The sequence below is a fragment of the Colletotrichum fructicola genome (assembly GCF_000319635.2).
Source record: "Colletotrichum fructicola Nara gc5 chromosome Unknown KSG_Nara_v1_contig07, whole genome shotgun sequence".
In the NCBI taxonomy this organism is placed as follows: Eukaryota; Fungi; Ascomycota; class Sordariomycetes; order Glomerellales; family Glomerellaceae; genus Colletotrichum; species Colletotrichum fructicola.
In genome coordinates this window covers 2,313,974-2,337,970 of record NW_027094057.1, presented here as the reverse complement: position 1 = coordinate 2,337,970, position 23,997 = coordinate 2,313,974, and the positions used below count along the sequence as shown (strand labels likewise).

General features: G+C 55.9%; 5 protein-coding genes across 5 annotated transcripts; 2 read left to right on the top strand and 3 right to left on the bottom strand.

The window, feature by feature from the left end:
- Window positions 1-444: 444 nt before the first annotated feature.
- On the top strand, window positions 445-1,136 carry CGGC5_v012365 (uncharacterized protein; the record flags this gene model as incomplete). The annotated part of the gene is made up of 3 exons (XM_066152682.1): window positions 445-510; window positions 578-901; window positions 975-1,136. The coding sequence occupies 3 exons, from the start codon at window positions 445-447 to the stop codon at window positions 1,134-1,136; spliced, it is 552 nt and encodes a 183-aa protein (XP_066007894.1).
- A 217-nt stretch (window positions 1,137-1,353) lies between these two features.
- On the bottom strand, window positions 1,354-5,511 carry UGT80B1-0 (Sterol 3-beta-glucosyltransferase UGT80B1; the record flags this gene model as incomplete). The annotated part of the gene is made up of 4 exons (XM_032029748.1): window positions 1,354-2,531; window positions 2,598-3,445; window positions 3,529-5,209; window positions 5,274-5,511. 4 exons carry the CDS (start codon window positions 5,509-5,511, stop codon window positions 1,354-1,356), a joined length of 3,945 nt encoding a protein of 1,314 aa, XP_031890576.1.
- A 2,870-nt stretch (window positions 5,512-8,381) lies between these two features.
- Window positions 8,382-9,176, bottom strand: SBH1 (Protein transport protein Sec61 subunit beta; the record flags this gene model as incomplete). The annotated part of the gene is made up of 4 exons (XM_032029749.1): window positions 8,382-8,416; window positions 8,492-8,587; window positions 8,711-8,918; window positions 9,174-9,176. 4 exons carry the CDS (start codon window positions 9,174-9,176, stop codon window positions 8,382-8,384), a joined length of 342 nt encoding a protein of 113 aa, XP_031890581.1.
- A 1,346-nt stretch (window positions 9,177-10,522) lies between these two features.
- On the bottom strand, window positions 10,523-12,927 carry PSR1 (Phosphatase PSR1; the record flags this gene model as incomplete). Its single annotated transcript, XM_032029750.1, has 7 exons — window positions 10,523-10,834; window positions 10,885-11,034; window positions 11,084-11,949; window positions 12,037-12,112; window positions 12,171-12,184; window positions 12,573-12,618; window positions 12,907-12,927. The coding sequence occupies 7 exons, from the start codon at window positions 12,925-12,927 to the stop codon at window positions 10,523-10,525; spliced, it is 1,485 nt and encodes a 494-aa protein (XP_031890582.1).
- A 6,847-nt stretch (window positions 12,928-19,774) lies between these two features.
- PXA1 (Peroxisomal long-chain fatty acid import protein 2) lies at window positions 19,775-22,389 on the top strand (the record flags this gene model as incomplete). The annotated part of the gene is made up of 4 exons (XM_032029751.2): window positions 19,775-20,404; window positions 20,455-21,510; window positions 21,557-22,010; window positions 22,061-22,389. The coding sequence occupies 4 exons, from the start codon at window positions 19,775-19,777 to the stop codon at window positions 22,387-22,389; spliced, it is 2,469 nt and encodes an 822-aa protein (XP_031890579.2).
- Between the last annotated feature and the right edge of the window lie 1,608 nt (window positions 22,390-23,997).

Genomic DNA, 23,997 nt, shown 5'->3' with positions numbered 1-23,997 from the left:
GATAGCTAAGGAGAATGATAATCAAACCAACGAGTTGGTCTGTACGAGAAGTGTATACTAGGCCGCAGATATTCCAGTCCTTGGAACCAAGACTGACTAGAGAAACAATATTATTAGCTACTTACTTCTGGTGGTCCATCTTGTGATTCTTTTCGCGCGAACAAGACCGCAGGCTGTGTAAAGTCCGGAAAGCATCAAGTGAGCGGATTTTAGAGACCGGAGTTTAGCGCCTTACAATAAAGGTGTGGCCATGGATGCGATTCCTTTCGCGACTTGGCGGGAGTTAAGCATGGCAACGCCATGAACTCGGCGATCCACGAGAAGACTGAGCATTTGGCATGAAGGTCGATGGACTCCTATATAAGCTTTGAAACTTTTCTAGTTGAACTCTTACTCCAAGATTCATGGAACAAGACAAGAAAGCAACTCCCATCAAACCCGAAGATGACGTACGATATCCAAGAATACCTCCTCGACCGCGCAAACATACATGACACCATAACCAAACTTGTAAACCCATTCTTCTTTTCTCTGACCACGCAACCTCGCAACCGCGATTTACATACTACACACACAGTGCCTCGCCTACGACACGAAATCCCCGGCCCAACTGACAAGCGACGTTTACACCCCGCGCATCCGGCTCGACTACGCCGCCTTCTTCGGCGCCGACGCGCCCGCCGCCGCTGATGCTGCCGACTGGGCCCGCTCCGCGGTCGGCGCGCTGGACGGGATGACGGCGACGCAGCACCTTCTCGCGGGCATCGTCGCGGAACTGCCGCAGCCTTCGACTTCGACTTCGACGTCGGTGATCAGGCCCGAGACGTGCAGGGCTACGGCGAGTGTCATGGCCAGCTTGGTTAGAGAGGGCGCGCGGGGTGGTGGGTTGATGCAGAACGGTGTAAGTCTTTCTTCGTTTCTGCTATCTCTACGCCTTTCTGTCGATGTCTTTAGGAAATTGACGCGGAATCCAGGGATACTACGAATTCGAGCTCGTGCGTGTGAGGGAGCTCGAGGAGCAGGGGAAGAACCCGTGGAGGATCAGCTTCCACAAGGCCGTCCCGACGTGGGAGAGTGGGAACTGGGCCGTGTTCAGCCCGCCTGACCTGCCGTCGATCTATCCGCGGAAGGGCTAACCAACGTGCGGAGGGTTTCCATGCTCAATAGTCTCTCTAGTCTTTTCCAGCTCAATCATGGTCATATGAATCGGTAGCCCAGAACACTCATGACGGAAAAGCAACCATATGAATAGATTGTCCTCGTTATTTCGTTATCTCGTTGGTATCGTAGTATACGTTTCTATCTCTGAACCCAACAAAAAGCAAAAAGAAGCGAAAAGAAAAAGAGTCACTCTCAGAAACTGGATTGCCCCGCCCGACCCCCGCTACCCCGCAGACTCTCCTCCATGGCCCTCTTCAACTCCTCGTCGTCCTCGTCAGACTCGTCCAGCGCCTTGCCCTTGGCCGCGGTGTTCCGCCGGAACTCCTCCTCCGCGAGGCTCTGCTTCTTGACGTACTCCATCACAATGTCCTCCTCCGTCCGCGCGGCCTGGTGTCGGCTCATCTGGTCCTTGTGCGCCGCCTCGGAAGCCGCAATCGCCCTTCGCAGCTCCTCGTCCTCATCCGCCGCGCCGTCGTCGTGGTGCATCTTGGACGCTTCCAGCGCGCGCCTCAACTCCTCGTCGTCTTCGTAATCAGGCGGCGGCGCGGCATTCTTGGACTCCTCGAGGGCCCGCTGGAACTCTCTTTCGTCGTCGATTCCTTGCGGTGTGCGCTGCGGGGACTGCTGGGCTCCTTCCTGAGAGTGCGCGGCCATGCTCTGCTGGATCGCCTGCTCGATGAGGTCCTGGTACTCTTCGTCCGTAATCTCCAGCTCCGAGTTCTTGAAGATGTCGGGGTTCTTTTCGTCGAGTTGGCGGGGCGATTTCGGGCGTGGGCGGGCGTCCGGGAGCGGATGGCCGCTGCTGCGTAGGTGGTTAATGCTGGCCCTGAGAATCTGCTCAATCTTGGCGTCATCCTCTGGGTTTCCGCGAGACGTTTCCCTGATGGAGGCCCTGATGGCGCGCTCAAACTCTTCATCTTCGGCCACGCTGTCGGTAGTAGTGCTGGTTCGCGGTGATGGCGGGAGGTCTCCTTCCATCTCGGGGACCAGGGCCTCAACGTGCCCCTTCTTCCATGCCTCCTTGCGGGCGTGCAATCTCTTTCGCTCGTCAAAAGACATGTGTCTCGTGTGTGCCCAACCCGTCACGGGAGGCGACAGCCCGCTGTCGTTCTTCCCTGGTGGCGACAGAGGTCGGTCGCTCTTCTCTCGCTGTTCCTTCAATTTCATAGCCTGGAAGTTCTTCAAGTCGTACCTTTTGTTATTCCACCGCACAATGACGTCCTCCCGCTCGGCGATGCTGGCACAGTACATGTCCTGCTGCCCCTGCTTCATGCGGGACGCTATGATGTAGTTCAGGACGCTGGTCGCGAACGCGTTGCGGAGAGTAGCGTGTACACCCTGCATCGTGTAGGCTGGGATTGACCAGACGGCTGTATGGGTTAGCAGTGAACGACAGTTGATGGTCCTCTCTATGAAAAGTAGAAACAGTAACTCACCAGATGCAGGCTTAAAAACCAGACCACCAATACCCTTTCCGAAACCTTTAATGAGGCCCTTTCCGCCTTCCTTCTCAGCACCCTTAAGTGGTTGCGTGACAAGTCCACCGATGCCGTCAAACATGCCAAATGCGAACTCCTTCCCAGCAACCCTGAGACCGCTCGAGAAATCAGTGACTTTCTCTTGCGGGCGCACCGTGTCGTCGTTGTACAGCCGCGGGGCGTTCCGGAAACCCCGAGCCAGACCGAGACAAACGTTCATTGGTGTCTTCACACCGGTGGTAACGATTCGACTAACACTCGTTCCGGCTGCTACAGCCGTATCAACTCCAACGGTCACTGGGGAGGAGTCCCTGATGGCAGATCGTTTTCCTGGGCTTCCTGGCGGTCGACTGGTACGGGACTGATCAGAAAGTGTTGTTGTTTCTGTAGGAGCAATGGAAGAAGAATCTGGTCCACTGAAGACCATGGAAGGAGTGGCGGAAGGCGCATGGGAGGGGGGCGCAGACGATGTGGTCTCACGCGGGGTCAAGGGCAAGGTCGGTGTAGAGGCCCCTGTTTCGACCAGGCCTAGTTGCGTGGAAGACTCGGATGCATGCAAGCTTGGAGCCGCAGTTGATGACTTGTCACTCCCCTGGACCAGACTCGTACGGGATGTCAAGCCCTCCTTGAAGGGGATTTCTGGGGGCTCTGGGGTCTTGTCTCCCTTGCTCCGGCTCTTGAAGATCTCGCGAGGGAAATCCGCAACGGCCATGCCAATGTTCCCAAGATCGGTAGCCAGGGACGAGGCCACCGCCGAAACGGGATCCCATGGCTGGCCGTCAGTGATGTATTCTTTTGGTCGGTATCTGTGAGTTGTGTGCGTGTGTGTGAGCAAGGGTGGTGTGGTTCCACTTAGACGCAGGGGCGGGTTGGGCGGTGAGCAACTTACAGCTTGAGGTCTGAGTACTTGATCAAACCCCTGTCAACCAGGACCGCTGCAACCATAGGGCTCAAGCGAACTTTGGTGCGTCTTACACGCCAGGCCGCTGCCCTGCTGGGCTCGATCGAGCACCGGAGTGCATCGGTGTCTAGGTGATCGTGGAAACTCTTACCGCCAACGTCAGTTCCCTTTTCCTCGCGAATCTTGTTACCCAGGTCCTGCGCTCTAGCCTGGGTCTCGGGTTTTAGACAATGCCGCATTGCCTCCGCAAGCTTCTCTCCACTGAGCTGCTTAAACGGGATGGGGTCTGGACCGGCCCCAGCCCTGGAAATCATGGCACCCCAGAAGGGCTGGTCTCCGAAGAACGGCACCACGATCGTTGGTTTCCCGGCCTGGATTCCTGCTGCAGTGGTGCCCGCGCCACCGTGGTGACAAACCGCAGAAACATGCTGGAACAGCCAATCATGCGGCACGTTGCCCAACATGAAGACGCCCTCGGGCAGCCCAACGTCCTCAGCTCCGAGACCGCCCCAGCCCTTTGAGACAAGCGCCCGCACCCCCGTGAGATGGACGGCGTCGAAAATCATTCTCGTCAGCGCGTTCGGGTCGTCCACGACAATAGATCCAAACCCGATGTAAACCGGAGGCGGACCGGCTGCCAAGAACGCAGCCAGATCAGGGTCCGGGGTAAATGCCGACGCTAGGTTCAAGAAGTAAAATCCAGAAATGTCAATCTCGTGGCCCCAGTCGTTCGGCTTCGGAATGAGAGCCGGCGACCAGCAGTACGTGTACGGGATTCTCAGTCTGTTCAACACGCCCGGTGCCCAGATGAGCGACATGGGGTCCAGATCCAGCGCCTTCTCTCGGAAGCGGTTGATGACGTCTCCCAAGCCCTGCCAGGTCATCATCTCGACCAGCGCGTACGAGACGTAGTTGGTCATGACCGGGTCCGTGTTGGTGGACTGGATATTGGCCAGCGGGTGGGGAAACGCGCGTGTGGGCGTCCACGGCATGGTGAACATGAGATGCAGCGGAATCCCCATCTTCTCGGCAATATGAATGTGCGCAAAGCTGGGAGGGTTGGCAATGATGGCATCCGCCACAAACGGCTTCTGCGACTCATCGCCTGGCATCAGGCCCATTGGGTCGTCCATCGGCGCGTCCCGGCCATGTGGTTTCGGCGGCGGGCCCAGTCCGTCCCCGGCCTCGATGCACGAGCGCCAACAACCGAGTAGAATTTCCTCGATGCCCCGTCTGCGCTTGCTCACCTCGCCGCTCTTGAGGGTGTCGAAGCCGGGCATCAGGCCGGGATTCTTGACCATGAAGGCCATGAGCTCGGCGGGGTCGCCGCCGATGTTGAAGAACTCGAGCCCATTCTCCTCAACGAACTTTTGGAACGTCTTGTGCGTGGCGATGCGCACCCGGTGGCCGTACGTCTCCTTCAGGACCTTGCCCAGCGCGACAAAGGGCTGCACGTCACCGCGCGAGCCGACGATCTGGACGACAACGTTGAGCTGCGGGGGAGGAACCTGGCCTGGTTGACCGCCGAGGGACGGTGGAATATAAGCGGGCGGGAGGGGCCCTTGGGGCTGCTTGTCGGCGAGGAGCTGGCTTCGCGCGATGGTCGGTGCGAGGATTTCGGCGAGGCGGTTGCCGCTCTGGTTGATGTTGATGTTGACTCGACCGTCGACTGGGTTTGAAAGTTAGCTATTGGTTTGGGAGGCCGCCAGGGAAAGTCCATGGAGGGAACGCACTGGTGACATTGGCGCCTGCCTCTACGCCCGACTGGGAGAAGTGAAGCTGGTCGGGGAGGTCGCCGTACGTGGGCAGAGGCTCATCGTCGGCTCCCAAAGACGGCAGACTGAAGCCATCAGAAACCAGGGCGTCGGGAACCTCTGCGCTGTCGGTTCTGTCGAGGTCGAAGTCGCTGGGTCGGCGCGGGGGAGGGGCAGAGCTCGAGCTTTCGCCCTTTTGGCCTTTGATAGCCGTCATGGTGCGGGGTTGCGGTTGCGGCTCGCCGGCTGGTACGGGGAAAGCGACCAGAGACGATGGAAATGGTTGACGGCAGTGAGTCGAATGTTAGATCATCACGGTACGATGTTGACGAGATGTGAAGACGGTGCCAGAAGCTCAAGTGATTGAAGAACGATGGGCGACGGAGCTTTGCGCTGGATACTGCCAAGGGAGCCGTTGCAATGCACGAGCGCAAGCTAAGTGGCACGAGAGGGGCAAACACAGTTGAGCAAAAGCTACTTCGCGTGTGTCCAGTGTTGTCGATGAGTGGCACTGATAATCCGATGAGTGAAGCTTCGAAGAGCAGATGCAGGATTCAAAGATGCATGTGCCTTGCCTTATGTGCAGACCAACACACATTCAGCCCCGTTTCATCATCAGAGCCAAAGGTCAATCAAGCTCATGGGCTAGACCCTGGTGCTACCTACCTACGCCAGAGCTAGAGTGGATGGAGGCAACCCAAGAGGAGGAACATGATTGCAGATTGCAGGTGGGGTAACTACCTATGGCATGGGCGCGCTGACGTTCTCTCGCCTAAGAGTGTCCCGTAGGTTCCCTACCGAACGGACCTTGGCCCAGTCCAGTTCACCACAAGATGCATGCATCAACAGCACCGCCATCCCGCACTCGCACCCGTCTGCCGTCATGCCATACCATGCCAGCTTGAACTACGGTGCGTATCAATGCCATGACTGGCTTTTCGAAGCCAAACATCACCACAGCTGGGCGAATCGCACACTCGGACTCGCACGGAGCGGTACGCATACTATGCTACACTATACACCCCTGTCACCACTACACAAAAAAGGAGCAGGCAGCTATGACGTCCAACCCTAAACGGGTCGTCCAATGGATTGCGGGCCGCAGGCTGAAGATCCTCCAAGAAGGGGCGGCGGCGGCGTCTAAGTCCAATGAACGGTCTTCGTTGGGACGATTGGGGGCCGTTGATCTCCAACCTCCCCGCACAGCCACAGACGGCGAACAGGGTCTTCGTCTTTTTTTCTGTCTTTGCTGTCTTCGTGTGCGTCTCATTCTTGGCAACGATTTCTTTGCCGGGGTCGAGAGAACTACTAGGCGTAGGCAGCAGGAATGTCGTGATTAATTCAGTGACGGCCTCGTGGGATCGAGGTCCTAATCAAACCAAGGTGAGGGACGCGTGGGCTGATACGAGGTAAACGAATCCCCTGGTCGGCATGGCCCGCGCCTTATTCCCCGGTGCCGGATCGGAAGCGGAAAGTTTGAATGAGAGCCAACGGAGATGAACGCTGAAGGCAGATACGAAACGACACGGTCGAGATGTGACCTATGGGGTCGTGGGCAGAAATGGTGGAGCACACAACTGCTGTCGCGGCTTCAACAGTCGGGGGAAATGAATAGTGATCTTGCAAAGCCACGGAACGTTGTTGTGACCTTCAGACTGACACACGGAAGGATTTGGTGAAGCCCGTGATAAGAGAACACGGACGCAGGCGGAGTATCAAGACGGGTCGCAAACTGCAATCATACAGGCAGTAAAATTTCACTCGAACCGTTCCGTCTGAAGTCTCGCCATGTACTCCATCAGAATGTACTCCATCAGACGGCCATAGTGCATGTCCATCACTCGACACGGAAACAAACTACCTGGACCATATCATCATGTGGCTTCAACTACTTTGACTATAGACTGCTCTGATGAACACCATGCCAACATCAGAATTACGAATAATAAATGCAACATAGCCGCTCATCCCAAGCCAGCAATAGTTCAAATCAAGTCAAGAACATTTCTTTACAAATCCAGAGTCGAGGTAGTCTTGGAATCGAATTTCGCCATGAACATGATGAATCCATACGCCCGCCATTCCGCGAGGTATACTTCCATGGTAGTTGGCAGGAATCGTCCAAAAGCACAGGCTGGCTGATACGGTCCTCACCGGAAGACCATCCAATAGGGTTCGTTCGGTCATCGAATAACCATTAATACCACAAAATCGGTATCTGGCGCGGGAACTTCGCCCGTGACAAAACAACACCAGACATCACTGTTCGACTTCCGTGGCGATGTCTTCCGAAGCCAACAGCTCCAAAGACGGAGGTACCCTCCCCCCCCCCCTCGACGATGAGGTATACTCGCAACAACCAAAGTCTGTTAGCATCATCTTGGAGGCCGCGGGTCGCGTTCGAATACGAAGAAGAGGAAATAGGCAGCAACGCTTTGCTCGTTCGAATGACTTGCTTCTCGTACCAAACAGCCCATCCTCCCACGCCCGTGACAGTCCCCTCTCAACTCCACAATGTAAACAACAAGGCCCGTTCGCCTCGGTGGACCTAGTGGATCGGCCTTGATTAGGAAGCTCATGGTCATCAGGTCAAAGGAGAAGTCACCAGAAAGTCGAACTTCTTACGAAAGGGAGAGGGGGCCAGTATCACCACTGGGGAACGAAGGTCTCACACCCATCGGACAACTTCGTCAAGATCCCGTTCCAAAAAACCGCATGTCGGTATAAAAAGTGCATAAAAAGGAGGTATAATACAGCGGCGGGCATACCATCATGCTTTTCCCTTTCTGTCTTTCCGCCGCCCCCTTCAGTCTTCCTCTGAATCAAGGCCACAAGATCCCACCCTCCATTATCGTCAAAAAGGCTGCTGCTTTTTGTGTAGTTTGATATATGAATGCTTCCATCGTCTCAAGGCCGTCTGTCGAGTACCAAGTCTGCTGTAGAGACGGGTCATCACGAAAACGGCTCCGCTGTTGATAGATAGCTCACTTAGGACCACAGCCCAAAGCCCCATGTTCTCCTCATCTTGCTTTCGAAATAGGCTCGTATCGCGTCATCCGTCCTTCCCTCAACGTTCGTTCAGGAAATTTAGCTGGAGAATTTGCGGGTGATCTTGGCAATGACTGAAATCCGTTTGTTAGCAAAGGACAAATTCCCTTTGGTAGAGCCATTGAGGCAAGGGAGCGGCAAAGACTCACTGTGAAGGGCAACGACGCTGAAGATGAAAACAAGAGAAAGGACGAGGACGACGACGGGGTCGACCTTGAGACCGGGAGACTCGTCGGTGTACAGCCCTGCAATCACCGCGCGTTAACATTCAATTCTACACCATATTCCAGTCGCCTCTCTTTCCAGCCCCCTCCGCGTCGCGAACGCAGGGCGAGTTGCAAAAGACACAGGCTCGAAGGGGAACGTACTCAGCATCGTGCTGCTGCTGCCGCCAGCACCGGCCGCCCTCGTGCTGTTGGGGCGCGCATTGGCGATCTTCTCCTTCTGGTCGGCGGCCGCGCGGCGGCGGATGGCGGTGCGAGGTCCACCAGGGGGAGTGGGCGACGAAGGGCGGGCGACGCTCGCGCCAGAGGCCGCGGCGGGCGAGTTAACGGGAGAGGCGGGACGGGGGGAAGACTGTACAATCCTCGGGTCAGCATAACAATTCTGTCTCTCCTGCCTGCCATTGCGCTGTTCGCAACAGTCCATATCGCGCGACGATAGGAGCTCCAAACATCCAGCCTACACGCGCCGTCTTCGTCCTCGGCCTGAATGGTGTGGCCAGAAACGAAGACGAGGTCGCGTGCAAGCTCCCGAATCGCGAGATGGACAATTAAGCCCCCAAAGAGCCTCCTATGCTTCGCCGACGTCCATTGACGGGGAAATACTAACCATTGTGAAGGAGTGTGACGGTAAACAGATCCCAAGATCGCTGCAGGATTTCGGAATTGGTCGAAGAAGGGAAACACGTAGGACGGACTGTGGTCTGGGTGGATGGATGTGATGGACGATCGAGCTCCTTGCTGGGGGCGTCGGCTACGGTGCGACTCAAATGTGCAGAGTTGAGGCCACAGTTTTGGAAAGGGGACCAGCCAGCTGGCCGGGGGTGGTGGGATTTTCCGACCCGATGTTCCAGAACCACTGAGGTGCCCCCCCCTGGGCTGGGGCGGCGAACCTACCTTAACGGGTCCCTGGCCGGAAGGTCACCTCAGCGCAGCAAGCGACAGCGCCTAACCCGACCTCTCCAGGTCCACAATGAAAGCCCCATCCTGGTTCCATCAACTGATCAAAATCACCGCGTGGCAGACATGGTAATCCCGTCTTCTGCATGTCCACGCTCCAACGCCAATTTCCCGCTTTGGCACATACTTCATCATCAAGACAACAGTAGTTCGGACAAGTTTTGAACGCTTTCATTGAATTTGAGGGGGTACTGTATATCTAGGAAGCAGCCGCTTTCTGCAGCCAAAACCTTTCCATCTGATCGGCGCCAGCTTATGCAGCACTAGTTGAGATACAATAAAATAAGGCTTTCCCTCGTCTGTCCTCTGCTTCCGCTGAACACTTGGTTTGCTACACTGGCAGAATAATAGAGATGAGTCTGCTGGCAGACTCGAAGAGAGTGAGGAATATGACTCTGGGGTGAAGGAGGTGATGGTGTGAGAGTGTGTTGTGTGTACGATTCAAACAAAAGTTAGAGAGAATGAACAAAGGGAAAACAATATCCTGCCACAGAAAGGTGCGTCCCCTGCCCAAATGAAAACCAACACGACATCCCATGGTATCCTTCCCCGCCTTTTTTTCGTGGTGACTGGTCTTCAACAACAGATGGGTGTCTTTCGTGAGGTTCCTCTCGTGTGCACTTCCAAAACATGGGCGCCGGAAAAAGAAAAAAAACACCGAGGTGCCAGAAGAGCGTCAGCAGCTCAGCGTCCGGCCGTCCCAAGCTCCCAAGTGCCCCCTTTTTTGTGTCCCTTTCCGAATCCGAGGTTTTTCGATGAAGTGTCATCCTCGAGGTCATTTGAAGCGGCCCCTGAGCTCTTTGCGTACAAGCCGCCGTGAGCTGGCTCGGTCTGGTACCTCCGCCATTGCTCATTATAAGGTAAGATTAGACAGTGATACATCTACACCTGCTGGAAACGAACCATCGCAACCCAAACGCCTTCCGCTATGATGGGACCGCGGTCCTGCAAATTTCCTCGGAGGTGATGAACGAAGAAAAGAAATTGGTATCTTCAGCTTCAAAGTGTAACGTCGAGAACCAGGCTGACGTCCTGGACATCCGACTTTGCAAGGTCTTCTAGAACGGGAATCAAATCCAGCAGCTCATTGTCGTGTGCGTCCGAAAACCAACTGCTGATGGGAACGGCGTGCTGCGGGTGGAAGATGTACGACGTGGGGGAGTTGTCAATGATGATTGTGTCTTTCAGGTCTCTTCCCACCTGGGAAAGATCCTTGACATAGTTTCCTTGGTGGTTGTAGCAGCTCTCGCGGAAAAGTCTGTGGTGAACGACCTTGTGGATATCAAGTTGGTCCAGAAGAGGGTCGCCATACTGCAAAATGTCAGCCTTGGGCCGTGGCGTTGGGAGACGACATATCGTACCTTAGAAACAGACGCGGTGAAGACCACCACTTCGTAAAGTTCGCCGACGCGCTTCATGAACTGATCCACGCCCGGTCTCTTGATCACATACACATTATGATAGTTGCCTTCGATTTCTACGGGTATGGTGAAATCGGCTTGGTGGAGAATCTGCGACACATTAGTACCGAAATTGGGGACGATGGAGCATCTCTCATACCTTGAATGAACTGTGAACGAGCGTTTCATCCAAGTCGAGCACAAGACATTTTCGGCCCTTGTGTTCGGGGGCAATTGGGCCCAGCAGGAACTTCTGCTCGGTGGCAACGGGGCCTGCCAAATCAATGGATCCGTTCTCGGCGGTCGGGAGCGGCGGAGGGCCCGGCAGTTGTTGACTTGTCGGTGCGTCTTCGACCGGCGGCGGTATTTGCTGCTTGGACTCCTCGGGCTCGGGCGTCGCATCGGGCATCGCCTCATCCCCCTCAACATCCTTCTTCTCCGGCTCTTCTAATTGCGCATCCTGAACCTTTTCGCCGGTGGTGGACTCGACGGTGATGACGGGCGCAGCTGTGCTAGCGCTAGCTCCGGTACCGAGGGCGGTCGCGTGCTTTGAATCGGAGCCCTCCTGGCCGCCGACGGTAGAGTCGTCGGCCGTAGTGGTGTTAGAGACGCGCTTACCCTTATACTCGTTGCCGGCGGTCATTGGCTGCTCGGGCTGCGGTTGCTTCTCGTGGATTTGCGGCTTGTTCGGTGGGATCGGCTGCTCTTGTGGAGTCGGCTGACGGGACTTGGCAGTTGTCGGCCGCGCAGGCAGCTTGTCGAGCTTGTGGACGGCGTCGTCACCGTTCTCAATAGCGTTCGCGTTGTCGGGGACTCCGCAGCAGCCGAACAATGCGAAGATGCCGCCCTTCTTCTTCTTCTGCGGGGGATTCACGGGGGAGTTCGGTTGGGTGTTGCCGGGGGTGTTTGTCGGTTCGGTTTCGATGCCGGATCGGTGGCTGCCGACGCTGCCATTTCGATGCCGCCCCAGAATGCTACCCTTGGATTCCTTTGATCGGCCGCCGATGCTGTTTCTCGAATCGCTGACTGTGATTCCGCTCAGCCCTGTCGAAGTCGGAGAGGATTGATTGCGCTGCGAGGAAGACCGCGATGGCACATGCAGCAAGCTCCTACCCTTCTTTGAATTTCCACCCTCCTCTGGTGCCAGAAGCACCTTTTCCTTGGACATTTCTTGACTTGACTGGCCGTTCTGTTGGTTTTGCGGAGTGATTTCGTCGACTGGGTTGGATGATTGTGGCTTCTCGGACATGGTGCTGTCGAACTAGATTGGGGATGATTAGCGAAACGCCGCGAAAACCGGTCAAGCGAGGCGACAACACGAGAGAGACCGAGCGGTGAGGACTCAGGAGGGGCTGGTAATCATCCCGGTGTGCATTCTAGATCATCCATGACACAGTTCCGCCTCATCCTCTCATTCCAAGGTCTAAGACATGACCGAGGTGCTGTTGGCATAGCGCAGGCGCCTCTGACACGAAGCACACGCACATGGTGCGCGTGTGGAGTGGAACAAATCACGGAGCAATGATGGCCCAAGTCAAACACGACACGATCGCGCAAGTACGGGGTTGTTGATGGGCGTCGTGAGGTGGTCGAGTTGGCGGCGGGTAACGGTTGGAAAACGTAGGCAAAGAAAGAGTGTCGTCACTCACCTCCTTTCTTGTCGGGTCCGGCAAGCTTTCCCAGAATCCTCAACCCCTAAACTCAGCTGATGTCGGCCGTAAAAGGCCAATTCGCAGTGCTCGTCGCGCGGTCCAGATTGAAGGCGAAGCTGTCTCGAATAGAAACGATCGACGCGGTGGACGATGGATGGAATGGGGGAAGAGGAGGAAGGGCGAAGCGACGTCCTTGGAGGTAGTCGGTCGAACGCGGAGAATGGAAGATGGTTTGGGCTCGGTCGCGCAGGAAGCGGCGCCAATGGAATGACTGAGTGGGCGAGGCAAAGTGGCTGGGGGGCCAGCAGGTAACCTGTGCTCAGTGATGTACCGTTCCGCAGGTTGGAGTCATGTCAAGCCAGGCTCGTTCGGGGGACGGAGGACCTGGAGGGGAGACTCTGGAGGTTGAAGGAGGTGTGCTGCGGTGCGCTGAGAAGAAGCGGCGGCGGCGGTGGTAGTAGTGGTGGTGGTGCTGTGTGTGGTTCGCGGTGGATGGCGGTGGTACTTGGTGCTGATGCTAGTTGGAATCAGACGGGGGGGAAAAGTGGGCGAAAGTAGTGAGTGGTTGCAGGGAACAGCACGCAGGCGGCTAGAATTAAGGTTCGCTGTAACAAAGTGAAGGTGGTGATTCTTTGGGTAACAAAAGGGTTGGTATCGAATATCGCTCGAGCTTGAAGGGGGGAATGATGGCGAGGCGAGGCGTTGGAGTTGGGCGACTCGGGGAGAACGAACAGCGCAGTGTTCGCAAAACGAGGAATGGAGGATTGGGAAGAGAAGAAACGAGACCCAGCCGAAGGGGAACTTGGTGAGAAAGGGTTGAAGCGTGAGCTTTGAGAGTGAAAGACGGGGGGTGGAGGAAGAATGGGCGGCAGCGGTGCCAAAAGAGATTAGAATGGATGATGGGCTTTTGGGGGGTGTGGGTGGTGGTGTGGTCCAATGGACGTGAAGCAAGACAAGGCAAGGCAAGGTAATAAGGCAGGCAGGAAAGTAGGTAGGCAAGCTGAGCAAAGCAGCGCGCAACGGAGGAAGAAGTCGTCAGTCAGATCGAGTCCAGTTCCAGTTCCAGTTCCAGTCCCAGTTCCAATTTCAGGTAGTCCAGGCCACGCTTTCTGGTGCAGGTGCTAAAGTAGAAGCTGCAGCAGCATTAAGACCAAGGCAAAATGGAAGGCAAGACAATGGGTTTCCCCGGGGGGTGAGGGTGAGGTAGGAAGGGGGGTGTGAGGCGAGACGGGAAAGCAGAAGCAGAAGCAGAGGCAGAGGCACGGCAAGCGCTGCAGGTGCAGGAGGAAGACAGGTCCAAGGTCCAGGGATTGGAAGGGCAAAAGAAGTGAGAGTGGGAGAAAGAGCGCGCGAGCGAGCGAGGAGAGAGAAAGTGCAGAGAGAGACAGAGACAGACAGACAGACGGTCTGGTGGGCGTATCAGAGACCAGAGGCTGAAAACCAGAGCACAAGCGAGATGATTTGCCTTTGGAAGCAACGCTGGATGGGGGTACTTTGACCAGGAACGGGACCGTGTCTACGAAATCTACAAATGCAACAGGCGCAAAAAACATCAGAGAGAGAGGGGAAAAAAAAAAAAAAAAAAAAAAAAAAAAAAACCGAAAGAAAAAAAAAAAAGCTGGGGGTGCAGGCCCCTTGTCACTTCCCATCTGGGTCCCCAGAGGTCGTGCTGGACGACGACGAGATGGACTGGGACTGGGAGCGACGCTGGAGGGTGTGGGTGGATTTCCCGGTGAGATTAGCCCGTCCCGTCCTGGTTAAGCAGAAGCCGGGCTGGCAGATGGGGCACGATAGGGGAGCAGGCGGGATCACTGTGTTTCTGTCCAAAACACACGGCCTGCCTTGTGCACGGCCTATGCAGTTAATGCAATTTCCACACCCAAGACAGCGGAAACAGTGACGTCTGCACCAGTGCGCCGTCGCCATGGCCGTGGGGACCCACCCACGGATGCACTGACCACCTGACAGCTGCACACTGTGCCAGAGACCAGACGACTATCTGGCCGCATCAGACGCCGTGTCTCATCTCCCATTTCTCATGGCTCGCCGCCAAGCTCATCTTACAGAAATCTCCATGGTGGGAACACAAGAGAGGTTCCATCCCGGCCCATCACACACCACTCGCTCCTCGCTCGCTCGCGGCTCAGGAGTTAGAGCCTGAAATTGGCCATTGACGGGGACATGCCTTGCACTGGCACTGACTGGCACCGATTATCTTTTGCCCTCTACTGCATAGCATCACAAACGTCGGTGATTTCCATCCGCTGAGAGCCTGAGCCTTGCAATCAGTTTGGCATCCATTTACCTGTGGTACAGTATCTGTACATATGGCACAGATGTCCAGGCGGCTCTTTCAGAAATGGGAATGCGGACCCTTTGTCAAAGAGCCAACTCGGCATCCCAGTTCCGTTATATTTCAACCTCGACCACGACGAGTAAGGTGCGCCATGCACTCACATTGTCCTGATTCTTCATCCAGAAAGAATTCGGCGCCCCATAAAATTACGCCCTTCTGAGCATTTCCAAACAAGAGAAAACAACAAACCCACACTCTCAGACCTTCAACCGTACCTCCTCGACACGGTCCACCCGTCGTAGCCAGAGACATTCTGACGAGACCTGTCTAACGACGACAACGACGACGAGAGGGCCATGATCCCACCCCAGAGTGCCCGAGGTGGTGTACCGTGTAAGCAACAAGCCCGGCACGCGCTGCGACTTTGCGCCGCCAAGGGTCGCCCGTAATTAGCCCTGGATAGTAAGGCTCGCAAGTGCGAGTGGATGCTGCCGCCGCCGTCTTCTAACGCCGGGCCAGACAGGGTAAGGTCAGCCGGGCGCCTTCTCTCAATGCGCGCCGGGTCCCCCGTCCAGTCCCAACTCTCGTCCCGGCCGCCGCGACACCATCCGCTAGCCTAGCCTCTCTCTCTGTGTGTCTTTCTGCCTCAGGGACCTCGAAGTCGCTGTACTTTTCCACCGTCTCGCTATTTGTCTTCTACTCCCCGTTGTGACGACGACGGGCCAGTAGCAGGCGCAACAGAGGTGTGATTGGGGTTGCATGAGCACTCAAGTTGAAGCTTCAATGGTTTTTGCTGGCGCGCGAGGTAAAGCTAGCTGTTTTGACTAATCAACCCAAGGAACCAGAACCAGACAGAACTTAGGGTGAGGCAGCCCAGGATACCTCCGGCTGCTCTTACGCGCGCACCATAACACCACGATCTGGTACGAGACAAACCAAGGCAGCGGACATGGATGAGGCAAACTCCAACTGGCAATATCCTCATGCACTAAGCTCTGGCAGCGGGCATCCGCCCAGGAGTACATGCAGCTAGCTGCACATCTCCGAGTACCCTCTCAACCTCTCAGACTACTCGCCCTGATTCTGGGCCAGTGATTCCATCCACTCGTCTATTACCCGCCCGAGTCGTCGCCACTAAAAACGTGCTAGCTAGGGGAGGGGTGAGCCAGGGCCAAGGAGCCTGGAGGAACCACCACCATCCACGCGGGTACGACATTTCACTCTCGTGGACTTGCAGGTAGCTCAATTACACCAGAAACACAGGTGCAGATAACACGAGCACGCGCAAGGGGGAGGAGCTGGCAGGGCCATCAGGAAAATGCATCGTTCACGAGTAAGCCATCTGCAGCTCGAGTAGTAGCAAAAGCCCCCCCAGCAGAGCAAGAAAGATGTGATGCCCATGCTGCTTCGCAATTCTCCAAATCCGAGGGGGAAAGAGAAGAAGAGACCGCAGCCAACCACAGACGAACGGGAAGCTCTCGCAGCCGGTGGGGATCCAGACCCCTTGGGCCCTCCTTCCTGATTGGCCATGTTACCGCCGGATTGAGTGACTGATCTCACACGCACTGGTTGGGCAGCACCTCATGCAACACTCAATCCAGAATCTTGTCCCCCTTCCGCTGCATCACGAAGGGGGGTTTTCCACAGCGAGAGAAAGGAAACAGAAGGCAAGGGGTGCCCACTGTCTGCCGCCCACTCAGGCACCGCACTTTGGTGCGCCAAGGGGTTCAAGTCATCACTGTGACTGGGGGACGACGGGGGCAACAGGAGTGGATGAGCCGCAAAAGCGGCAATACCGCCGTCCACGGTCCAGAGGAAGCTTCACCCGATTCCGATTTCCGCTCCCGCTGCGACCTGCCAGAGATCACGACCATTGCTCGCCTGCCTGTGCGCCGCCTTCGTTGCTGTGCTCGGGGCTGGGTCCACTGTGTGAGAGATGGCTCCAAATCAAGCTCGAAGCGAAGGTCTCGAAGCTCGAGGCTCTCTCTTGCTCCTTAACTTCTCCGTGCTCACAAGCTCTGCACCCCCGTCGTCCATCGCCAGCGGTCTAGATCGCAGGCACACAGGGCGCCTGCTTTGACGTACGTACTCGAAAGATATCCGTACGCACCTCGACTGAGGGCGTTCCCGGCTGCGTATCCCGCGCCGCGCGTACCGCATACAGAGACATTGGATGACAGACCAATCCCCAGCGCTGCGTCAGAGGTTCGAGGTTAAATGTCGGGCTTTTTCAGGGCTGCGGTGAGAGCATCCGTAGTCCTCCAGAAGGAAACAGGAAAAAGAGGCTCATGGTGGCGGAGGTTCCTGCGTGTGCTGCTCTGCAAGGTCAGTGGTTCTCGGTGGTGTGGTGTGTGTGTGGGTGGGGATGCTTGCCGTGCAGGCGCGGTGCGTGCGAGCAATGCTTTTTTGCGGGGATCCCATCCTTTTTCCTTGCTGCTTGGTTGCTTGCTTGAGTTTCTTCCGGCCAGCTTCCATCTCGGATGGAAACAAAACGACGACCGGGACCAGACATGACTGGGCGCCCGGAAACTCCTTCTAGAATACGTACCCGCGTGGACAGCACTTTCTTCTTTCAACGGCGTCTCTCTCCTGCCACACGCACGCCGAGTGAGTACGCCAACAGAAATCAATGACGACGAACACATGGTAGGTGGCTGTCGAGAGCAGCCCACCCCTTGTGGAGAGGAGCCAGAATCCTGCATGTTCTATTTGTGTCCAGACTTGCCATCATTGTCTGCCCTACAATTCACGAGCGGACGTATCCGAACGCCCTCCCAAAGACGCTGTGTAAGCATTTTCAGCAATGCAAATGCACGTCGTGGTTCCTGCGTGCCGCTGTATCACATCTGATGGCCCGAGACCCCCCATCGTCCGTCCATCGATACCTATCCGACCTCGTCCCCGGGGCCGGGCGGAGGGGCCGTCAAATGAGCCTCCCGCAATCCCCGCAGCTTCCGGGGGCACCATCTGTCGACTTCCTGGTGCTTCGTTTGTAGAGATCGGTGCGGTGAATTGCACGAGTGATGTCAAGTCTAACAAGCCATTTCTGGCATGCCATGCTGCTCTTGCTCTATGAACGAGTCAAAGTGGTAGCCCTGCCGCGATATCACAGTACCGCTGCGCCGTCTACGTCTTGCGGCGGCTAGTCCAACCTACCTGCTTCACCGCTCTCCGTCTGTTTCAAAAGTTCCTCTCGCCAGACACGGCTCAAAACCAACCTCGTGAAAACCAGGCCTAGCCAGATTCGAAGTCTGGCATCGACACGTGCCATGCTGTCCAATGTCAAGAATGTCCTGACCTGTGGACTGCGGCATCTTCGATATCGTGCCCGGTGCCTAGCTTAACGCGTACTGGCTGTGATATGAGATCAGACATCCGCCATCTATCTAACTATCAGTTTCATTTGCGGGAGCATTGCATACAACCTCGTTCACAAGTGTGTAGGCCCTTCCGGATTGTTCTAAAGATCCCGGGAAATGGTGCTCGCCCAGCCAGCTCGCCCAGCCAGCTCGCCCAGCCATAGCCATCTCTTCCGAGTATTCTTTTCCCCGAGCAGCCTGATGTCGACATCGTCATCTGCACCTTGCTGGCGCAGAATCTTGAACAGGGACGGTTTTGCAAATGGCGAGAATGGTTCAAGGTACTGTTGGTTCCGTCTCGCCAAGGGGCTATAACCTAGAAAGAAGAAGATGGCTTGCACTTCCCCCGACTAAGCCCGCAGGATAAATCGATGAGATTCTCAGACTTCCTTACTGTTGGTTATTGTTGTTACCTTGAGATGATTCCGACATCTCCTGCACTCTCAAACTGACAAGCATTTAATCTTCCCTCCCGTCTATCAACGCCATGTCCAACTTCTCAGGCGTCACGGATAACCCCGAATGCCACAATCGGCCTGTATTTTCTCTGGGAAACCAACAAAATCCAGCGATCATGAAAACTGCTACCCAGCATCACCGCGGAAGCCTGAATATCTCGTCACAGATGGTGTGAAAGTTCCGACAACGCCAAATGCCGCGATTTAGCTACAATACACGGAATCGCAGCCGTCAACTATTACGACATCCAATCCGCAATGAGCGGCAGCGTTTCCGGCCCGCGAGAGGTCGAAGAGCACTTCAGATGCCTGGCCTCATGCTCCGTCATGTGACCGTCCCGTGAGTGATTGTCCGTAGCTGTCTGTGACTGGCTCCCCCACATCCGATTCTGGGGTTGTCATCTGGAAAGCCCATCCGTCGTTTGCCGGATGTCATTCGTTCAGGCCTCCCCGGATCCTGGCGGATTAGCGTCATTCCCGCTCGAAACCAGCCACTCACATACGATGCAGTGGAGAGCGCCCAGCAACGCAGCAGCGGGCAGCACCGTCTGCGACCGCCTGGTCCCCCAGCCCAGCACCAGCACCAGCATCAGCACCAGCTTTCCCCAAGTTATCCACCGGTTCGGGTGTTGAAGAGGTACCTCCACGCTCTGCCACTGCCTCGGAACTCCACTGTCCCCGGCATTCACATGTCGTAATGGATCACGAGCCAGCAAAGCCCCCCAAACCAACGTCCGCCGTGTCCATCTCCAAACACCTTAACGACTCGGGCTGCTAATGCGACCACGTGCTTAGCCGGACTCTTTGCAAGGCGCACTTCTTTTTGCAAGGCTGGCAGATTTCCGCCGGCGAAACGGACACAACAACAAACCACTCTCAATCGCATCGCGTCGCATCGTGTCCTCCTCCCGTGCCGTGCTTCAACCTCGACGGCCGCAAACCAACTCGACCCGCACTCCGTCCCGTCGATTCCGTCCTGTGATGGCAGCGCATTCGTAACGTAATTCCCATTCGCGGCGAGCCTGCGCGACTCGATCCCCTTCACAACAACCGAACCATCCCGTACCGCCGCTATCCACTGCCGCCATGGCCGAGCAATCGACCCTTCGCCAGTCGGCCGCAGAGGAGGCAATCGCCGCCTTTATCGAAAAGTACTCGACTCTCATCCGCACCCGTCTCCAAAACACATCTCGCACAACCCGGCAGCTCGGTGTTCTTGCTCTTGCCGCCTCTATTGTCCTCAGCGCCGCTGGCGGGAGGAGATGGTGGAGGCGGCGGCGTGAGGAGCGCGAGCAGGGCCGTAAACTCGTCCGCACGAATTCGTGGCTGCACAACAAGGACGGCTCTCGGACGATATACGTTCCTTACAAGGACGGCACCTCCAAAGTTGTCATCCAGACCACCAAGCCCTTGACCTTTGAGGCGCATCGCAGGTTGTTCCTGAACCCGCCGCGTGTCTCTGGCCTGGGCGATGGTACTGTCCCGTCGGCGCAGACGAAGCCTGGTTTGAACCTGGCCTTCCTCCACCAATTCCTGAGTCTAATGAGTATCATGATTCCGAGATGGTCAAGTAAAGAGGCCGGTTTACTCGTGAGTCATGGTGTGTTCCTGATGCTCCGGACATACTTGTCGCTTGTTGTCGCCCGCCTTGATGGTGAGATCGTTAGAGATCTTGTCGCGGGACACGGCAAGAAGTTCCTTTGGGGACTGGCCAAGGTAAGCGCTTCGAAAGTACCATTTTTCTTCGTAGCTAATCGGAATTACAGTGGTGCGGTCTCGGCGGTTTTGCCTCTTACACGAATGCGATGATCAAGTTCCTCGAATCCAAGGTGTCCATCGCCTTCCGAACCAGGCTTACTCGGTATATCCACGATTTGTACTTGAACGACAGTCTCAACTACTACAAACTGTCCAACTTGGATGGTGGTGTTGGCCAGGGCGCGGACCAGTTCATCACACAAGATCTGACGCTCTTCTGCGCCGCTGCGGCGAACCTGTACTCGTCGCTCGGCAAACCGTTTGTCGATTTGATGGTGTTCAACTATCAACTCTTCCGGTCCCTAGGACCATTAGCCCTGACGGGTCTGCTGAGCAACTATTTCTTGACGGCAAGCATTCTGCGTCGTCTATCGCCTCCCTTTGGCAAGCTCAAAGCCGTTGAGGGTCGCAAAGAAGGAGACTTCAGGAGTCTCCATGCGCGCCTTATTGCCAACGCCGAGGAGATTGCCTTCTACGGTGGTGCTGACATGGAGAAGACGTTCCTGAACAAGGAGTTCAAGTCTCTCAAGACCTGGATGGAGGGCATTTACATGCTCAAGATCCGCTACAACATGCTCGAAGACTTTATTCTCAAGTACAGTTGGAGTGCGTATGGCTACCTGCTGTCATCACTTCCAGTTTTCTTGCCCGCCTGGGGTGGTCTTGGTGGTGCCGCAGAGTTGGCTGAAACAGCTGCCAAGGGCAGCAGAGAGCGTGGCCGTATGAAGGAGTTCATCACCAACAAGCGTCTTATGCTTTCACTGGCCGATGCCGGTGGAAGAATGATGTACTCCATCAAGGACCTTTCAGAACTTGCTGGCTACACCAGCAGAGTATACACTCTCATCTCCACCCTCCACCGAGTCCATGCCAATGCGTACTACCTACGCGGGCAACAGAACGAGCTGTACTCCCTTTCTGACGTTCAAGGTACGATTCAGAAGGGATTCGACGGTGTTCGTTTGGAGGGTGTCCCTGTTGTTGCCCCAGCCTTGTGGCCCAACGGCGGCGAGGAATTAATGGAGTCGCTGTCCATGGTGGTGAGAAGAGGAGAGCATCTTTTGGTAAGTACAGCCCCGCCAAAGGTCAGCTCAACCCTAACACAATTAGATCTCCGGCTCCAACGGTGTTGGCAAGACGGCCATTGCCCGTGTTCTCGCCGGACTTTGGCCCGTCTACCGCGGATTGGTCAGTCGGCCCAAGGATATTGGCCAAGACGGCATCATGTTCTTGCCACAAAGGCCATATCTTAGCATCGGTACCTTCCGTGACCAAGTCATCTACCCTGACGGCCACCATGATATGCGTGAGAAGCGAAAGTCTGAGGACGACTTGAAGCGCATCCTGGAGGAAGCTCGCCTGGGATACCTCCCTGACCGCGAGGGCGGCTGGGATACTCGCAAGGAGTGGAAGGATGTGCTAAGTGGTGGCGAGAAGCAGAGAATGGGTTTTGCTCGCATGCTTTACCATGAACCTCAGTACGCCATCGTTGATGAGGGCACCAGCGCCGTGTCGCAGGATGTTGAAGGATACCTCTACGAGATGTGCAAGGAGAAGGGCATCAGTAAGTCACAGCTTTCCAGCGCGAAGACCGTGGTTGTTAACGACAGACAGCACTCATTACCATTTCTACGCGTGCCTCCCTCAAGAAGTACCACACTTACAACCTCATCCTCGGCATGGGTGAGCGTGGTGATGAGTGGGAATTTGAGAGGATCGGAACGGAGAGGGAGAAGATGCAAGTCGAGAAGGAGCTGCAAGATCTCCGCGAGCGCCTCGAGCAGGTGGAGACGTGGAAAGCAAGGCGTCAAGAGATTGAGGAGGAGCTGTCGCGCGTCTGGGTTGCTGGCGGCGATGCCTTGGATCCCCCATCATATGCCGAGAGCGAGAGCGACAGTATGAAGAGTAAGGGTAAGGAGGTGGCCCAGGAAGGTGACGCGTGAAGTGGAAATTTTGGTTAAATTTTTGCTGCTGTAAAACTACAGGATACATTTGGCGTGTGAATGGGAGGGAGGATCAGCATCATCACATTGTAGAAGAGAGCAATCACTCCAGAAATCTGTTGATAGATCCCGCGATGTCAGTGGCTTAAGCACCAATACACATTTGAACATAAATATCCTCTCCGCCGCACTTTCCTCGCCCGGCAAGCAGATCATTATACCGGGTGCCCGGCTTTCTATTACCGCCAAGGCCTCCCCCCACGACATCATCACTTCCACTGCGTCCGCCCCTCACCCCTGAATCTTTTCCAACTTCAGAGACCCCCGTGCCGGTCTTCCCTCAGTTTTCAGACGCAGAACCACAATGCAACTCCCGAGGACGACTTTCGGAGGTTCATTGCCCCCCACTGTCCCGTCCCATCCACGAAGCCGTCGCGCCATCCAGCCGTTCCTTAGTCCGTCCCTGTCATCCATTCCCGGAAGTAGTTAGCCATGTCTGACTATCAACTCCATCAACCAATGAGGGCTTTGACTAGACTGTTACTATCGCTCAGACTATTTGCTGGGCCAACTTGTGGGGCACCATTCCGACGTCGAGCCTCTTTTCCCTTGTTCACTTCGCCGTCCAGGTTTCTGACGGTTTGCCCGCTGGCCCGTTACCTTGACGGAGAACCGGCCTCGCATATCTCTGCAGGACTCGATTACTCCCTGCAAGCCTCGTGGTAGTGCCGGGTGCTGCGATGGCAGGTTCCAGATAACCCTGTCCAAGATGACAGCGACATATCTTGGGAGCCGCCAAATGGGGAATTGTCTTCGACCTCCCCGCTGCAGAGTGCCAGCTGGACCCCTGCTCGGAAGGAAGCTCTTCCCGTGGCGGCAACGCACCTCCCACGTATGTCCTGGCCAAAGAGGAAGTCTTGAATTCTAGAATTGGCAAGCGCCAGGCTCAGCCGAACGTCGACGACGCCGAGTCCCTACCCTGCCCTGCCTGCACCTTGAGCTCAGCCTCCAGGCACGGCACAGCACACCAACCGCTTTCCACCATACCTCAAAGTTCTAGAAGAGATAGCTTGATCTTCGGCGGCATTCCTAATGCGGCTCTCACTGCGGCCGGCCAACATGGTTCGGACAGCAGCTGGCTCCCCAGTCTTGCCAGTATCAGTCCCCAAGAGATCTCTGAAACGAAGCCTTTTCTTTGCTCCTCCTCCTCCCCACCCGTTCGTTTCTTTGTTCTTACCAGGCCCGGGACTCAAGTTGTCGATCTTCGCCCCAAAATCCAACACGCCATTCTTCCTTTGTCCTACTTTCCCTCGGGGGCTCCAAGCTGAGTCGCGAGCGCTTGCTTGAATGGAAAGTCAGAAAATCATCCGTTGCTGCCTCTACACACGCGCGGCGTCCAGACTCACCCCGTAGAACCCGATTCCCTTTTGTCCCTTGCCTTGATATATCAGGTCCTTCAATCGTCGATCAGTGTCTTTGATCATCGTAGAACCCGCTCTCCCCCCTTGCAAATCCCAGAACCACGGTCCAGTGAGCCGCAAACGTTCTCTTACACAGTCAGATCGTTACACTTCGAGAGATTGGGATTCCACATCCTATCCCCCATCT